The sequence below is a fragment of the Hemitrygon akajei genome, unplaced genomic scaffold (assembly GCF_048418815.1).
Source record: "Hemitrygon akajei unplaced genomic scaffold, sHemAka1.3 Scf000131, whole genome shotgun sequence".
In the NCBI taxonomy this organism is placed as follows: Eukaryota; Metazoa; Chordata; class Chondrichthyes; order Myliobatiformes; family Dasyatidae; genus Hemitrygon; species Hemitrygon akajei.
Window position 1 is genome coordinate 414790 of NW_027332017.1, and position 16143 is coordinate 430932.

Genomic DNA, 16143 nt, shown 5'->3' on the forward strand with positions numbered 1-16143 from the left:
AGATTCATAATCAGGATAATTTAAGTGAAGAAGTTAAACAATGTAGGGATATGTTTTTCAGTGAATACCCTGATGTGCTGGAAGTCAGCTGTGGTAATGATAGTATCACTGATGGAGAGATTTCTTTGTATGAATTTAAGACGTCTATTAATAATGCAGGTCAGGTGTTCCCAGGAAAGAGTGATATTTGAAATTGTAATTGTTTCTAATTCGCTTTTGTGAAAATATTAAATGTTTGAATTGTGCATCTACTTTCCTCATGGAAAATGGAAATAGTAGTGCCAATTCTAAAACCTGGCAGATCCCCATCTGATCCTTCCAGTTATGGGCCTATATCGTGAATGTCTCATGTATGAAAACTTATGGAATGTATGGTAATCAAGCGTTTGAGTTATATTTTGGAAAGAGTGATGATAAAGTGTTTTATTAGAGTGGATTTTGGAAGGGTGAAATGACATTAGATGCAGTTTTAGATTTGGAAGATGATATTCGGAAAACACAATTAAATAAAGATGTTGTAATAGCAGTATTTCTTGATACTGAAAAGGGAAATGATATGGAAGAAAGGACTTTTGATTAAATTAGGAGTGAGGGGGACATTGTATAATTTGTCTGAGTTTTTTATTTGGACAGACTGTGCAAATACCGGTCGGCATGTTATGTTTGTGTTTCTATGAGGTAGAGAATGGGATCCCACAAGGCAGTATTTGTAGCCCTTCATTATTTAATATTATGCCTAATGATATTTTCTCTGAGATGGGAAAATGGGATACCCTGGGTAAATCACAATATACAGATGACGTAGCTTTATGGATTAGAGGTATTAATTGCAATTTACAATTAATAGGTCAAACAGTGGGCAGATTGATGAGGATTTTAAGCTTTTAGTCGTTAAAACACATTATGTGGTTTACAAACAGCAATAATAGACTTGCACTTGATTTTAAATTATGTCATTAATATCTTGTGGAAGTGTCAGAGGTAAGATTTCTCAGTATGTGGATGGATAATAAGCTGACGTGGAAGCACCTATCAGTAAAATAATTGATAAATGTAAAGGAGCTTTAAATCTCCTCAGACATCTATGTGGGTATTCTTGGGTGCAACATGAAAATCTTTGTTGACCAATTATATTTGTTTAATTTGATCTGTTCTTGATTATGTCTGTGTGGCTTATGGATCACCTTCATCTTCAAATTAAAAATGTTTGTATGTGATACAATTACAGACTTTAAGATTGTGTTCTGGTGCGGTAATGTTGTCTCCTGTTTTGGCTTTACTGATTGCAATGGGACAATTGCCCTCAAAGTAACAGAGGTTGAAGTTGATCTCAACATACTGGATTAATTTGCAGGGGCAAGGAAATGATCACCCTGTTAAAGGTGTGCTGGAGGACGGTTGGGGACATCACAAGAAGAGTGTTTTTTTTGTTCTGAGTGGCTGGGTTCTTATCACGCTGGGAATACGGGTGTATTTGATGATACAATATGTCCCACTGTAGCTTTCTCTGTAACCCCACCTTGTTTTTTCCAATGACTTCAGTTGATTTTATGTTACACGATCCGATTCGGTTCTGTCTGAGAGTCTGTTGGTTCATCAGTATATTAATGAAAGTTATTATCATACAGTAACCATTTTTACAGATGAATCCAAAGATAAGTTAACTGGGGATGTTGGTGTGGCTGTTCTTGTGTGCCTGAATTGCAGGTAATGATAAAGAAATGACTTATAGCCATTTATCAGCATAGGAAGCAGAATTCTTTGCCAACAGTTTAGGCTTACAGTGGGTGGAGGAAATTGGTCCTTATAATTTGCTCAGAATACATTTCAGTTTTGATGAGTCTTAAACAGGTCATTCTGGCAGTAGGTCAGATTGACTGTTGGAAACTTGTCAAACGGTATTTCATAGATAAAGTTTGATTTATATGTCTGTACATTATGGGCCCTGCACATCACACTGTTGAGGGAAATGATGATGTTGACTGTTTAGCACCAAAAGCTATTAAATGTTAAGCTGTGGATATAGACCTTCCACTTAGCGAATTAGAAGCTAAAGGGTTGGTAGTGTTAAGAATTAGGGGTTTATGGCAAGACGTAGGATAATGGACATAAGGACAGCCACCTTTACAGAATACATAAACCTGTTGGTTTATAGAAGAAGGGCTTAAAACAAGGGAAGGAATGATATTGACATGACATAGAAATGTCCACACTATGCTTAATTATGCTTGTAACTAATTGGAAAACTTCATTCTGTGTCGTGTACAGTTTGTCATTATGAAACTGTCGAAACACATACTATTTCAATGTGAAGCGTATAAGGCTGAAGAAAAATCAAATTCAGCCTTCAGTACAATCTTTGCGAGGGTAGATAGTTTTCAGATAAAAACTTTATTAAATTATGGGACTGACTTTAAATTAATTCACAGTTTGAGCTGGAAAAGGCATGTAATAATTGTGTTAAACCTAAGGAAATGACATATAGGGTAGCAAAGATGAGTGGGATGTTGGATTATTGGGATGCTCTTAAAATCCAACAGAAGGCAATGAAAAAAGCCGTAAGAATGGCCAAGACGAAATATGAGGGCAAACTGGCCAATAATATAAATAAGGATACTAAAAGTTTAGTTTTCAGTTACATGAAGAGTGATAGGGAGATGAGAGTTGATACTGGACCACTGGAAAATGATGCTGGTGAAGTAGTAATGGGGAACAAAGAAATGGCAGATGCACTTAATGAACAATCTTCACTGTCTTTTCCCGTCAGCACCGCCCCCACTTGTCCCATTTAACCTGTCTCATTACGGGTGGACTTTAGGACCCGGGGGAGCTCAGGACCCGCCACCCGCAACTGCTGCTGAATCCCCGTTGTTTCTGTTCGGTTGACGGATGCGGTGAACGAGTTAAAATTAATCGATCGACAATTCTCATGTCGTGTTTATTTCACTCCATAGAATCATAGAACACTACAGCACAGAAAACAGGCCTTTTGGTGCTTCTAGTCTGTGCGGAAACTTTATTCTGCTCGTCCCATTGACCTGCACCCAGTCCGTAACCCTCCATACCTCTCCCATCCATGTATCTATCCAATTTATTCTTAAAACTTAAGTGAGCCCACATTTACCACGTCAGATGGCAGCTCGTTCCACACTCCCACCACTCTCTGAGTGAAGAAGTTCCTCCTAATGTTCCCCCTAAAGCTTTTCCCTTTCACCCTAAAACCATGTCCTCTCATATTTATCTTTCCTAATCTAAATGGAAAGAACTTACTCGCATTTACTACCTATACCCCACATAATTTTGTAAACCTCTATCAAATCTCCCCTCATTCTTCTACGCTTCAAGGAATAAAGTCCTAACCTGTTCAATCTTTCCCTGTAACTCAACTCCTGAAGACCTGGCAACATCCTAGTAAATCTCTGAACTCTTTCAATCTCTCCAGCCTACTACAGTTCATGTAGACAACATTCACAGCCTTTCCTTCACCTACTTAGTTGATAATCTCCTCGAGAAACTCTTCGAGATTCATTAAACACGATCTACCATGCACAAAGCCATACTGACTATCCTTAATCAGCCCTTGGCTGTCCAAATACTTGTAAATCCGATCTCTCAGAACATCCTCCAATAATTTACATACTACTGATGTCAGGCTCACTGGCCTGTAGTTACCTGGTTTACTATTGGAGCCTTTTTTAAACAATGGAATAACATGAGCTACACTCCAATCCTCCGGCCCGGCCCCCGTGGCTGAGGACATTGTAAATATTTCTGTCAGGGCCCCTCCAATTTCTACTCTAGTCTCTCTCAAGGTCCGAGGAAATATCAAGTCAGGCCTGGGGGATTTATCTACCTTTATTCGCTGTAAAGCAGCAAGCACCTCCTCCTCTTTAATCTACAAATGTTCCATGACACTACTGCTTGTTTCCCTTCCTTCCATATACACTATGCCAGTTTCCTGAGTAAATACTGATGCAAAAAAACTGTTTAAGATCTCCGCCATCTCGTGAGGCTCCACACATAGACGACCACTCTGATCTCTGACGACCAATTTTGTCCCTTACTATCCTTTTACTCTTAATATACTTGTAGAAACCCTTCAGGTTTTCCTTCACATTATCTGCCAAAGCCACCTCATGTCTTTTTTTTTCTTCCTGATTTCCTTCTTTAGTATTTTCTTACGTTTTCTATACTCTTTAAGTAACTCATTTGCTCTTTGTTGCCTCTACCTGCTATACACTTCTCTCTTTTTCTTAACCAGATCACCAATATCCCTTGAAAACCAAGGTTCCCTATGCCTGTTAACTTTGGCTTTAATCCTGGCAGGAAAATGCAAACTCTGCACCCTCAAAATTTCACATTTGGAGGCCTTCCACTTACTGAACACATCCTTGTCAGGAAAAAAAAATCTTGCCCCAATCCACTCTTCCTAGATCTTTTTTCATTTCCACAAAATTAGCCCTTCTCCAATTTAGAACCTCAATTCGAGGACCAGACCCATCCTTATCCATAATTAACTTGTAACTGATGACATTATGGTCACTGGACCCAAAATGTTCGCCTACACATACTTCTGTCACCTGACCTGTCTGATTTCCTAATAGGAGATCAAGTATTGCATCCTCTCTCGTAGGTACCTCTATATATTGATTTAGAAAACTTTCTAAAGTTTCTAGCCCTATTACATTTTGGGAGTCCCAGTCAATATGTGGAAAGTTAAAATTCCCTACTATTACAACTTACTGTTTCTTACATCAGTCTACTATCTTTATACAGATTTGCTCCTCCAATTCTCTCTGACTATTGGGCGGTCTAGAAAACACCCCTATTAGTGTGGTCACACCTTTCCCGTTCCTCAGCTCCACCCATATGGCCTCTGTAGACAAGCCCTCCGGGCTGTCCTGTCTACACACAGCTGTGATATTTCATGTCTGAAACAACGAATATTTCTATCATGTATAAACCTTAGGTGGGAGGTTATCTTTTTGTATTAATGTATTAAAAATAAATTATAAATTCTACCAATGAGAATTACAAATTCTCTTACTGAAGGATTCATATTCAAAATAGTATCCAACAAATCAGATTCTTGCATATATGGGAACTTAGATAATTAATTTTTGTAAAAAAATTTCTAACCTGAAGATATTGCAGTAAGTGTGTATGAGAGAGAGAATATTTGCTAATTAACTCTTCAAAAGTTTTCAATCGACCATCACAAAATAAATGATAATAAAAATAAATAAATCTGCAAAAAAAAACAGATCCCCTTAATCACTAAAGATTAAACAAGTTTGGGAGAGAGAACTTAATATGACCTTTGTTAATGAAGATGGTCAATTCTTCTTTGATATGTGCCAATCAGTGTTTAATTCAATTTAAAATTGTTCACTGTTAACAAAGGAGAGACCATCCAAAATATTTCCTAACATAGACAATTATTGCGATAGGTATAAAACTGAAGTAGCCACTTTTTCACATATGTTCTGGTCATGTTCTTCATCAAAATCTTTTTGGAAATCTTTATTTTCTACAATTTCTAAAGCTCTGAAAATTAATTTACAACCTAATGTACAAACCTTTGATTTCTGTCTATACATGCAGTCCTCGCATGACCTTTATCCTCCTCCACCTCACTATCTGCTCTAACACTCTGGTTCCCCTCCCTCTGCAAATCTTTTTTACCCCCCCCCCCCCACAAGCAGCACTAGCAAATCTACCCGCAAGAATGTTAGTCCCCCTCCAGTTCAGGGGCAAACCGTCCCGTCGGAACACGCCCCACCTTCCCGGGAACAAAGCCCAATTGTCCAGAAACATGAAGCCCTCCCTCCTGCACCATCTCCTTAGCCACGTATTTAGCTGCACTCTCCGCACATTTATATTTACAGGGACTTTACTCCTGACGCCGGTCCCGGGACCCGACGCGTTTACAGACCCGGAGCGGAACCGGAGCAGATTCTCAGCCACTGGTTTCTATCCCAGTTCGCGAAGAAAGGATAAAGTTTCCCCGTGAATTTATTCCCAGTGAAGGTGTGGAGATGGGACTTGGTCTCCGCGTTGTAAAATGAAACTGTCCCGGACTCATAACTGAGATAAACTCCCACCCTCCCGGGGATGGGACCGGCAGCGAGACGGGCCTCGGGGGAGGGGAGACCACCGAACACGTCATAATCCCGATGTAACACGTCACCAAACCGCCCGATGACCCAGAATCCGGTCTCCGGACTCAGACTGAACCATCCCTTCCTCTCCACGGACTCTGCGGCGACTCCCAGCCACCAGAACCGATTCCCCGTCACCTACACCTCCCAGTAATGTCTCCCCGATGTGAATCCCTCCGATCCCAGCACACAAGCCCGGTATGTGAATCTCTTCCCGGTGTCAGGGAGATTCCTCCGGGTCGGGGTCCATCTCACACTCTTCCGATCCTCAGACACCTCGAGACACGGATGCGCCGTTTCCACATCCAGGGTGACAGAGACTGGGGGGAGAAGCAGAGAATTAGAGCGTCCCCGGTGATCGGGGGGAGACTCGGGCAGCGCGGCCCCGGGGATCGGGGGGAGACTCGGACAGCGCGGCCCCGGGGATCGGGGGGGGGGGGACTCGGGCAGCGCGGCCCCGGGGATCGGGGGGGAGACTCGGACAGCGCGGCCCCGGGGATCGGGGGGAGACTCGGGCAGCGCGGCCCCGGGGATCGGGGGGGGGGGACTCGGGCAGCGCGGCCCCGGGGATCGGGGGGGAGACTCGGACAGCACGGCCCCGGGGATCGGGGGGAGACTCGGACAGCGCGGCCCCGGGGATCGGGGGGAGACTCGGGCAGCGCGGCCCCGGGGATCGGGGGGAGACTCGGGCAGCGCGACCCCGGGGATCGGGGGGAGACTCGGGCAGCGCGGCCACGGGGATCGGGGGGATGGGGGGGAGACTCGGGCAGCGCGGCCCCGGGGATCGGGGGGATCGGGGGGAGACTCCGGCAGCGCGGCCACGGGGATCGTGGGCAGACTCGGACAGCGCGGCCCCGGGGATCGGGGGGAGACTCGGGCAGCGCGACCCCGGGGATCGGGGGGAGACTCAGGCAGCGCGGCCATGGGGATCGGGGGGATGGGGGGGAGACTCGGGCAGCGCGGCCCCGGGGATCGGGGGGAGACTCGGGCAGCGCGGCCCCGGGGATCGGGGGGAGACTCGGGCAGCGCGGCCCCGGGGATCGGGGAGAGACTCGGGCAGCGCGGCCCCGGGGATCGGGGGGAGACTCGGACAGCGCGGCCCCGGGGATCGGGGGGAGACTCGGACAGCGCGGCCCCGGGGATCGGGGGGGGAGTCTCGGACAGCGCGGCCCCGGGGATCGGGGGGGAGACTCGGGCGGCGCGGCCCCGGGGATCGGGGGGAGACTCGGACAGCGCGGCCCCGGGGGTCGGGGGGGGAGACTCGGGCCGCGCGGCCCCGGGGACCGAGGGAAAGGCCGCTGGGCCACAGGCGCGGTCGGATGGCCGACACGAACCTTTGATTCGACAAAAGCAGATGTCTCCACAAGGGTTTTCCGCTGAACAGGGGAAACATCCTCCCTCACTCCTGCCTGTTGCCCCCTGAAAGAATTTTGTGTTTCCATGAGATCTCCTCTCATTCTTCGAAACTGGGAACAGAGAACATAGAGCAGTACAGCACAGGAACAGGCCCGTCATACAATGTTCACATTCATTTGTGAGTGGGGTAGTGTGATGGTTTGAGACAGTAAAGGAGGTGATAATGGGAACCAGTAGGGGAGAGATGAAAGGCAGATTGAACCAGGAGGGGGAGGGGTGCAAAGCCTGTGGGTGAACTGTGTGTGTAGACGTAATGAGAAGCTGGAGGGGGCAAAGATGGGAGATGAGGATGGCTTTGTCCCCTTTCCCAGAACCCCATCCCTCGCAGCCCCTCATTAGTACAGGGGATGAATTTGCAGGAACCCTTAAGCAACACAGGTCCTGATGAAGTGTTTCAGTCTAAACCGTGGACTGTTTATTCTTTTCCATAGAAACTTCCCGGCCTGCTGTTCCCCCAACAATTTGTGTGTGTTACTCTGCTTTAAATATACTCAATTATTTGGCATCCACAGTTGCCTGTGGCAGATTCACTATCCTGTGGATAAAGGAATTCCTCGTCAGCTCTGTCCTAAATGGACAACCCTATAGTTGGAGGCTGTGCTTACCGTTCTCGACCCACCCACATCCTCCCAACATCAACTCTCTCCAGACATGAGTCAGAGAGATCTGGCGAGACCCTTCATCAGGACCTGTGTAGCTTGGATTATCAGCATCTGCAGATTTTCTCCTGTTTGATTTTTAAAGCAGAAGTTAATAAGTAAACTTCTTGATTAGTCAGTGTCTCAAAAGTTACGGGGAGGAGGCAGGAGAATAGGGTTGAGAGGGATAATAAATCAGCCATTCTTCTAAACTCGCGTGAGTACAGGCCCGGAACCAACAAACACTCCTCAGATGTTAACTCTTTCATTCCCGGAATCATTCTTGTGAATCTTCTGGACCCCCTCCAATGCCAGTACATGTTTTCCGATAGAAGGGACCAAAACTGCTCACAATACTCCAAGTGTGGTCTGACCAATGCCTTATTAAAACCTCAGCACTACATCCTTGCTCTTGTACTCTAATCCTCTCGAAATGAAAGCAAACATTGAGTTTGCCAATCTTACCACTGACACAAACTGCAAGTTAACCTTCAGGGAATCCTGCACAAGGACACCCATGTCCCTTTGCACCTCTGATTTTTGAATTTCGCCCTGTTTACAGAATTGTCTATGTCTTTATTCCTTCGACCAAAGTCGTAGCTGCCTAAGTTTGTACCTGCCAAACTCTACCTGTGCTACAAGATCCTTATTACGTATACTGGTGCATTCAAATAAGACCATAAGAGAAAGCAGCAGAAGCCGGCCGTTCGGCCCTTCGAATCTGCTCCACCATTTAATCATGAGCTGATCCATTCTCCCATTTAGTCTCACTCCCCCACCTTCTCACCATGACCTTTGATGCCCTGGCTACTCACATACCTATCAATCTCTTTTTTAATACACCCAATGACTTGGCTTCCACTGCCGCAAGAAATTCACAGATTCACCACCCTCTGGCTAAAAAAATTTCTTCGCATCTCCGTTCTGAATGGGCTCCCTTCAATCCTTAAGTCATGCTCTCTCGTACTAGACTCCCCCACCATGGGAAACAACTTTGCCACATCCACTCTGTCCATGCCTTTTACCATTCGACATGTTTCTGTGAGGTTCCCCCTCATTCTTCTAAACTCCACGGAGTACAGTCCAAGAGCGGTCAAATGTTCCTCACTTGTTAACCCTCTCATTCCCGGAATCATTCTAGTGAATCTTCTCTGAACCCTCTCCAATGTCAGAACATCCTTTCTTAAATAAGGAGCCCAAAACTACACACAGTATTCCAAGCGAGGTCTTACCAGTTCCTTATAGAGCCTCAGCATCACTTCCTTGCTCCTATACTCTATTCCTCTAGAAATGAATGCCAACATTGCATTCGCCTTCTTCACCACCGACTCAACCTGGAGGTTAACCTTAAGGGTATCCTGCACGAGCACTCCCAAGTCCCATTGCATCTCAGAACTTTGAATTCTCTCTCCATTTAAATAATAGTCTGCCCATTTATTTCTTCTACCAACATGCATGACCATACACTTTTCAACATTGTATTTCATTTGCCACTTCTTTGACCATTCTCCCAATCTATCCAAGTCTCTCTGCAGACTCTCTGTTTCCTCAGCACTACCGTCCACTCCACCTATCTTTGTATCATCAGCAAACTTAGCCACAAAGCCATCTATTCCATAATCCAAATCGTTGATATACAACGTAAAAAGAAGTGGCCCCAACACGGACCCCTGTGGAACACCACTGTTAACTGGCAGCCAACCAGAATGGGATCCTTTATTCCCACTCTCTGTTTCCTGCCAATCAGCCAACGCTCTATCCACATATGTAAATTTCCTATAATTCCATGGGCTCTTATCTTGTTTAGCGGCCTTGTCATGGGCACCTTGTCAAAGGCCTTCTGAAAATCCAAATACACAACATCCACTGCATCTCCCTTGTCTAGCCTACTTGTAATCTCCTCAAGAAATTTCAATGGGTTTGTCAGGCAGGATTTTCCTTTAAGGAAACCATGCTGAGTTTGGCCTATCTTGTCATATGCCTCCAGGTACTCGGTAACCTCATCCTTGACAATTGACTCCAGAAACTTCCCAACCATTTCTTAAGCTAACAGGTCCATAAAGCACTTTTTGCTTCCTTGCCCCCTTCTTAAATACCAGAGTGGCATTTGCAATCTTCCACTCCTCCGGAACCATGCCAGAATCTATTGACTTTTGAAAGATCATTGCTCCGCGATCTCCACGGCTACCTCTTTCAAATCACAAGGTTGCATTCCATCTGGACCTGGAGATTTATCTACCCTTAGACTATTCAGCTTCCTGAGTACTTTCTCTGTCGTAATTGAGACTGCGCACACTTCTCTTCCCTGACACCCTTGAGTGTCCGGAATACTGCTGATATCTTCCTCAGTGAGGGCTGATGAAAATACTCGTTCAGTTCCTCAGCCATCTCCTTATCTCCCATTACAATTTCTCCAGCATCATTTTCTATTGGTCCTATATCCACTCTCACCTATTTTTTACTCTTTATATACTTGAAAAAGCTTTTAGTATCTTCTTTGATATTATTTGCTAGCTTCCTTTCATAGTTCATCTTTTCCCTCTTAATGGCCTTCTTAGTTTCCTTTTGTAAGCTTTTAAAAACTTCCCAATCCTCTGTCTTCCCAGAAATTTTTGCTTCCTTGAATGCCCTCTCCTTTGCTTTTACTTTGGCTTTGACTTCTCTTGTCAGCCACGGTCGCATCCTTTTTCCATTCGAAAATTTCTTCTTTTTTGGAATATATCTGTCTTGCACCTTCCTCACATCACGCATAAACTCCAGCCACTGCTGCTCTGCCGTCCTTCCCGCTAGTGTCCCTTTCCAGTCAAATTTGGCCAGTTCCTCTCTCATGCCAAAGTAATTTCCTTTACTCCATGGAAATACCGACACATCGGATTTCGGCTTCTCTTTCTCAAATTTCACAGTGAACTCAATCATGGTATGATCACTGTCTCCTAAGGATTCCTTCACCTCAATCTCTCTAATCACCTCTGGGTCATTACACAATATCCAATCCAGTGCGAGTGTCCTCCACCTTCTCCTTTGTAACAGTAACTGCACTCACTTCTCTTCCCTCGCACCATTCAACACCGGGCACAGTGCGAGTGTCTTCCATGGTGAAGACTGGTGCAAAATATTTGGTTTAGCTGCCATCTCTTTATCCCGCATTATTATTTATCCGGCCTCATTTTCTACTGGTCCTATATCCACTCTCATCTCTGTTTTATTTTTTTACAATACTTGAAAAACAAGTTGATATTGTTTGCTAACTTGTTTTACAATGACAGGTGTGTAAAAAGGGCCTGAAGGATCTTTGCAGCCCAGAGTCACCCCAACCACAAACTGTTCCAGCTGCTACCATCCGGGATACGGTACCGCAGCATAAAAGCCAGGAGCAACAGGCTCTGGGACAGCTTCTTCAACCAGGCCAGCAGACTGATTAACTCATGATGACACATCTGTATTTCTATGTTATATTGACCAGCATGTTATACATATAATTCATCATAAATTACTATAAATTGCACATTGCACATTTACATGGAGACGTAACGTAAAGATTTTTCATCCTCATGTATATGAAGGATGTAAGTAATAAAGTCAATGAAATTCAAATCAATTTCTTGTTTATTTTTTCCCACCCAATCATCCTTTTAGTTTCTCTCTGTAGATATTTAAAAGCTTCCCAATCCTCTGTCTTCCTACTAATTTTTGTTTAGTTGTATCCCCTCTCTTTTTCCTTTACATTAACTTGTCTTCCCTTGTCAGCCACGGTTTTACTATTTTGCCATTTTAGTATTTATTTATTTTTGGAGTACATCTATCCTTCACCTTTCTCATTTTCCCAGAAACTGACACCATTTCTGCTCTGCTCTCATCCCTGCCAGCATCTCCTTCCAATTTGTTTTGGCCAACTCCTCTCTCAGAAAACTGTAATTTCTTTCACTTCTCTGAAATACTACAATGTCAGACTTCACTTCTCCTTATCAGATTTCAAGTTGAACTCAGTCATGTTGTGAGCACTGCTTCCTAAGGGTTCTTTTAACTACTCACCTCTGGTTCAATACATAACACCCAATCCAGTAGACCTGTTCCCCGAGTAGGCTCAACGACAAACTGCTCTAGAAAGCCATCACATTGCATTCAACAAACTCACTCTCTTGAGATCCTTTACCAACCTGATTTCCCCAATTGACCTGCATATTGAAATCTCCCATGATTATTGTAACATTGTCCTTTTCATCAGCCTTTTCTATTTCCAGTTGTAATCTGTGGGCCTCAACCCACTGACTGTTGGGAGGCCTTTATATGACTGGTGTCAGTGTCATTTTTACTTTTGCAGTTCCTTACCTCAACCCACAAGATTCAACATCTTCCAATCCTATGTCACATCTTGCTGCTGATTTACCAGCAGAGCCACACCACCCCATCAGCCTTCCTTCCTTCCTCCGATAGATTGTGTAATCTTGAACATTCAGCTCTCAACTACAACCATCCTTCAGCTACGATTCCGTGATGGCCACAACATCATACCTGACAATCGGTAATAGTGCAACAAGATCATCCACCTTATTTCTCATACTCCATGCAGTGAGATATAACACTTTTTGTACTGTATCTGCTACCCTTTTTAATTCTGCATCTCTAATGCACTGATACTCACCCTGCTGGCTGCAATTTTCTCCTCTCATCTGTCCGCCATATCTGTCAGTCTGACTGCACGCTATCTTTGCATTTTTACCATCAGTCTTATCCCTTCACTCCACTTCCAACCCCCCACCCCACCAAATTAGTTTAAACCCTCCCCAACAGCTCTATCAAACCTCTCTGTGAGAATATTGTCTCCCTCGGGTCGAGGTGCGACCCATCCCTTTTGAGCAGGTCATTCCTCCACCAGAGGCCATCCCAATGATCCAAGAACCTGAATCCCTGTCCCCAGCATCATCTTCTCAGCCATGTTTATCTGTCAAATTATCCTGTTTCTACCCTCACCAGCACGAGGCACAGGCAGCAATCCAGAAATTACAACCCTGGGGGTGCTGCTTCAGAGCTTTCTACCAAGCTCTCCAAATTCTATTTTCAGGACCTCTTTGCTTTTACTTCCAATGTCATTGTCTCAAAATTTACCAAGATAGCTGGCTCTTTTCCCTCCCTCTCTAAAATGCTGCGGACACGATTCGAGGCATCCCTGACCCTGGCACCCAGGAGGCAACATACCATTCGGGTGTCCCGTTCACATCAATAGATTCTCCTGTCTGTTCCCCTGACGATTGAGTCCCCGATCACGACCACTCCCCCTCTTCTGCCTCTAACAACAGTGAGAGATGCTGATCCGGAAGGGGGAAGACCTGTGTCAGTCAGAGTCTGCACTCACAGGGAACAGAGGACGTGTGTATTTTTCAGACAATCCCGGTCACCACACTGATACCTGCTTTTATTCCCTACAATATTATCATCAGTATTAAATTCCCAGTTCCTCTGGTAGATCCAAACTCATGTCCTGGTGTGTTAGTGCAGTGTGCCTGGGATCAGGACACAGTGGTTCATCTGCCAGTCCCGTGTATTGGTTGTATTGTGACCCTGTGCTGGTGTGTCCAGGGATCTGATATCTCCAGCTGGCCATGTGACAGTGATGCCTCCCAGTCGGTGGGGTTGATGTGAAATATACTTCAGTTCCCCTTCAGCCCAGTATTACAGACAATCTTTGCCTCAAATTGGAACTAAATTGAGCTTCATAAACAAGGAGAAATGAAACTTTATAAGTTTTACCTCGATTAATAGCATCAAGCGTTTCTCTCAGCACTGTTTTCAACAAATATGGGTGAACAAAGTTTTCAACTGGTAGGGTCTCATCTGTCACTGCCAATTCCTGGACATCGTCATTAATCCTGTAAATATTAATCTGCTGGTTATAAATTGCTATTCTGAACTATTATACAAATCCATTAAGGGTTTCAGTAAAGAGCATGTCCTACCTCCTGTTCCGACGGGCTTCCTCCTGAAATAAATAAAACACAAATCTGATTAGACTTGGACTTACTGTCCACATCCTGAATTTCATCCAAGTCATTACAAGGTGTTGAAAACTCCCACTCCCACAGTTACTCACACACACGGACAATACAGAACCACGGGGTAAATTACAGGGAAAGTTTCTGAATGTCAGACCATTACTGAGAGGATGAAACTTACAGGGAAGACAGGACAGGCTGTGCATTATCATCTGGATATGACGTCAGTGTGATAGGATGGAGGAATTTAAGATCAGTGATTGTGTGCGGGTGGAGGAAGAACCTCTATTTATGAGGAGACTCGTGGGGAGATGTAATTCCAGATGGATTTTAATAAATTCCACAAGAAATTTATTGAGGAGGATGTGGAACTCAGTGCCACAGGAGTGGATGAAATGGAACAGCAGCGACTGACTGTAATGGGGAGGCTGGATAAACACGTGAGGGACCAGGGAGTTGCTGGGTGCGGTGAGTAGGTGGCAGGAGGATTATGAAGCAGGGAAACTGATAGAAGATGGTTCTAATGGCCTATTTATGATAGAGAATGGGATATAATCCCATGTGAAATGTATCCAAAAAATAGAGACAGTGAAAGATTTCCATCTGATGGAAACCGGACATGGAGGATAAGTCTGATGTGTGGGTCACATTCTTTGTTCTCACTGATTGACAGAGAGACCCTCACACCCACCGCAGCAGACACACTCACAGCCTGTGACTGTAACTGGGTGTTAATGGGAGTTTTAGAGGATATTTAATGCTGTAATTAAGGAAACAGTCAGCAGCCCTGTGTTATGATCAGAGTAAATCATTTCAGAGAAATTTGCATTCTGTCCTGGGATGTACAGAAGTTGTGGAAGCCCAGTTTTGGGACAATAGACAATAGGTGCAGGAGTAGGCCATTCGGCCCTGCTAGCCAGCACCGTCATTCACTGTGATCATGGCTGATCATACACAATCAGTACCCCGTTCCTGCCCTCTCCCCATATCCCTTGACCGCACTGTCTATAAGAGCTCCATCTAACTCTCTCTTGAAAGCATCCAGAGACTTGGCCTTCACTGCCTTCTGTGTGAGGTCGTCAGAGCGGGAATTAATTTGTTAGAATTGGCCGCTGTGCTGTGTTTATTTCAAATATACCACTGTTCATTTAGTGTCCTTTGACAGAAACAAATTGAAATATAATTCCTCACCTTGAGAAACATCACACTGTCTTTTTGATCCATCTGTTCCTTTAACTTAGTGATTTCCTCCTGAATAAGCCTTATATTCTCTTGAATCTCTCGAAGATCTTTCTCCATTGGATTTAGAATCCTCGCCTCTTCCTTCCTGAGATCCCTGAGTAAGCTCTGCTCTTTCTCAGTGATAATCCGGCGCAGTTCAGCAAACTGGGATGTGATGTGGGTCTGAACGCTGAGTGACTGTTCCTGTCGAATGAAAAGTGAAGATTAATTTACTGTATTGCTGTGTGTATTTCCTTATAACATGAAGGAGACCATTTGGTTCATTAATGTCCATGCTAGCTCTGAAACATTCCCATCAACCCCATTCCCTCATGTTTTCCTGAAACCTATTCTCCCCATTGACCCATTAACTCCCACCTGATTCACATGCACGCTCCCCACCTTCACAGGGTTAATTGTAATTAACCATTCATCCAGCATGACCTCGGGATGTGTCTGAAACTGCCATGGTCACAGGGAGAGCATGCAAACTCCACACAGACAGCAGCAGAGGTCAGGATAAAACCCAGGTCACTGGAGCTGCAACACTCGGCTATTCTGCATTAAATGGAACAAAACTCGACAGTAATATCAGAAATTCTGCTCAGGAAGCCTTACCCGAACTCCGGAAATCTTCTCTTTCTGTTGCTGCTCCTTTTCCTGGAAGTCTGATTTCCTTTTTGTGAGAGAGTCTAAGGAAGATTTTAGCTGATCCTG

General features: G+C 44.6%; 1 protein-coding gene across 2 annotated transcripts; it reads right to left on the bottom strand.

The window, feature by feature from the left end:
• Nucleotides 1-6251: 6251 nt before the first annotated feature.
• Nucleotides 6252-15445, bottom strand: LOC140723740 (E3 ubiquitin-protein ligase TRIM39-like). 2 transcript variants are annotated; one of them, XM_073038286.1, is made up of 5 exons: nucleotides 15397-15445; nucleotides 14170-14192; nucleotides 13964-14082; nucleotides 7496-7627; nucleotides 6252-6481 (listed from the first exon to the last, which is right to left on the bottom strand). In XM_073038286.1, exons 1-5 carry the CDS (start codon nucleotides 15427-15429, stop codon nucleotides 6300-6302), a joined length of 489 nt encoding a protein of 162 aa, XP_072894387.1. In that variant the 5' UTR covers nucleotides 15430-15445; the 3' UTR covers nucleotides 6252-6299. The 2 variants fall into 2 exon arrangements, with proteins under 2 accessions (XP_072894387.1, XP_072894388.1); XM_073038287.1 differs by lacking the exon at nucleotides 7496-7627.
• Nucleotides 15446-16143: the final 698 nt, after the last annotated feature.

What these genes read in the sequence shown, in the direction of transcription:
- LOC140723740 (XM_073038286.1), bottom strand. Translation starts at nt 15,429, where the DNA reads ATGGATCAAAAAGACAGTGTGATGTTTCTCAAG. An exon ending in GCTTGATGCTATTAATCGAG is followed by an intron (nt 7,628 to 13,963) that starts GTAAAACTTATA and finishes CTCTGTTCCCAG; the next exon opens with TTTCGAAGAATGAGAGGAGA. An exon ending in CTGCTTTTGTCGAATCAAAG is followed by an intron (nt 6,482 to 7,495) that starts GTTCGTGTCGGC and finishes TTCTCCCCCCAG; the next exon opens with TCTCTGTCACCCTGGATGTG.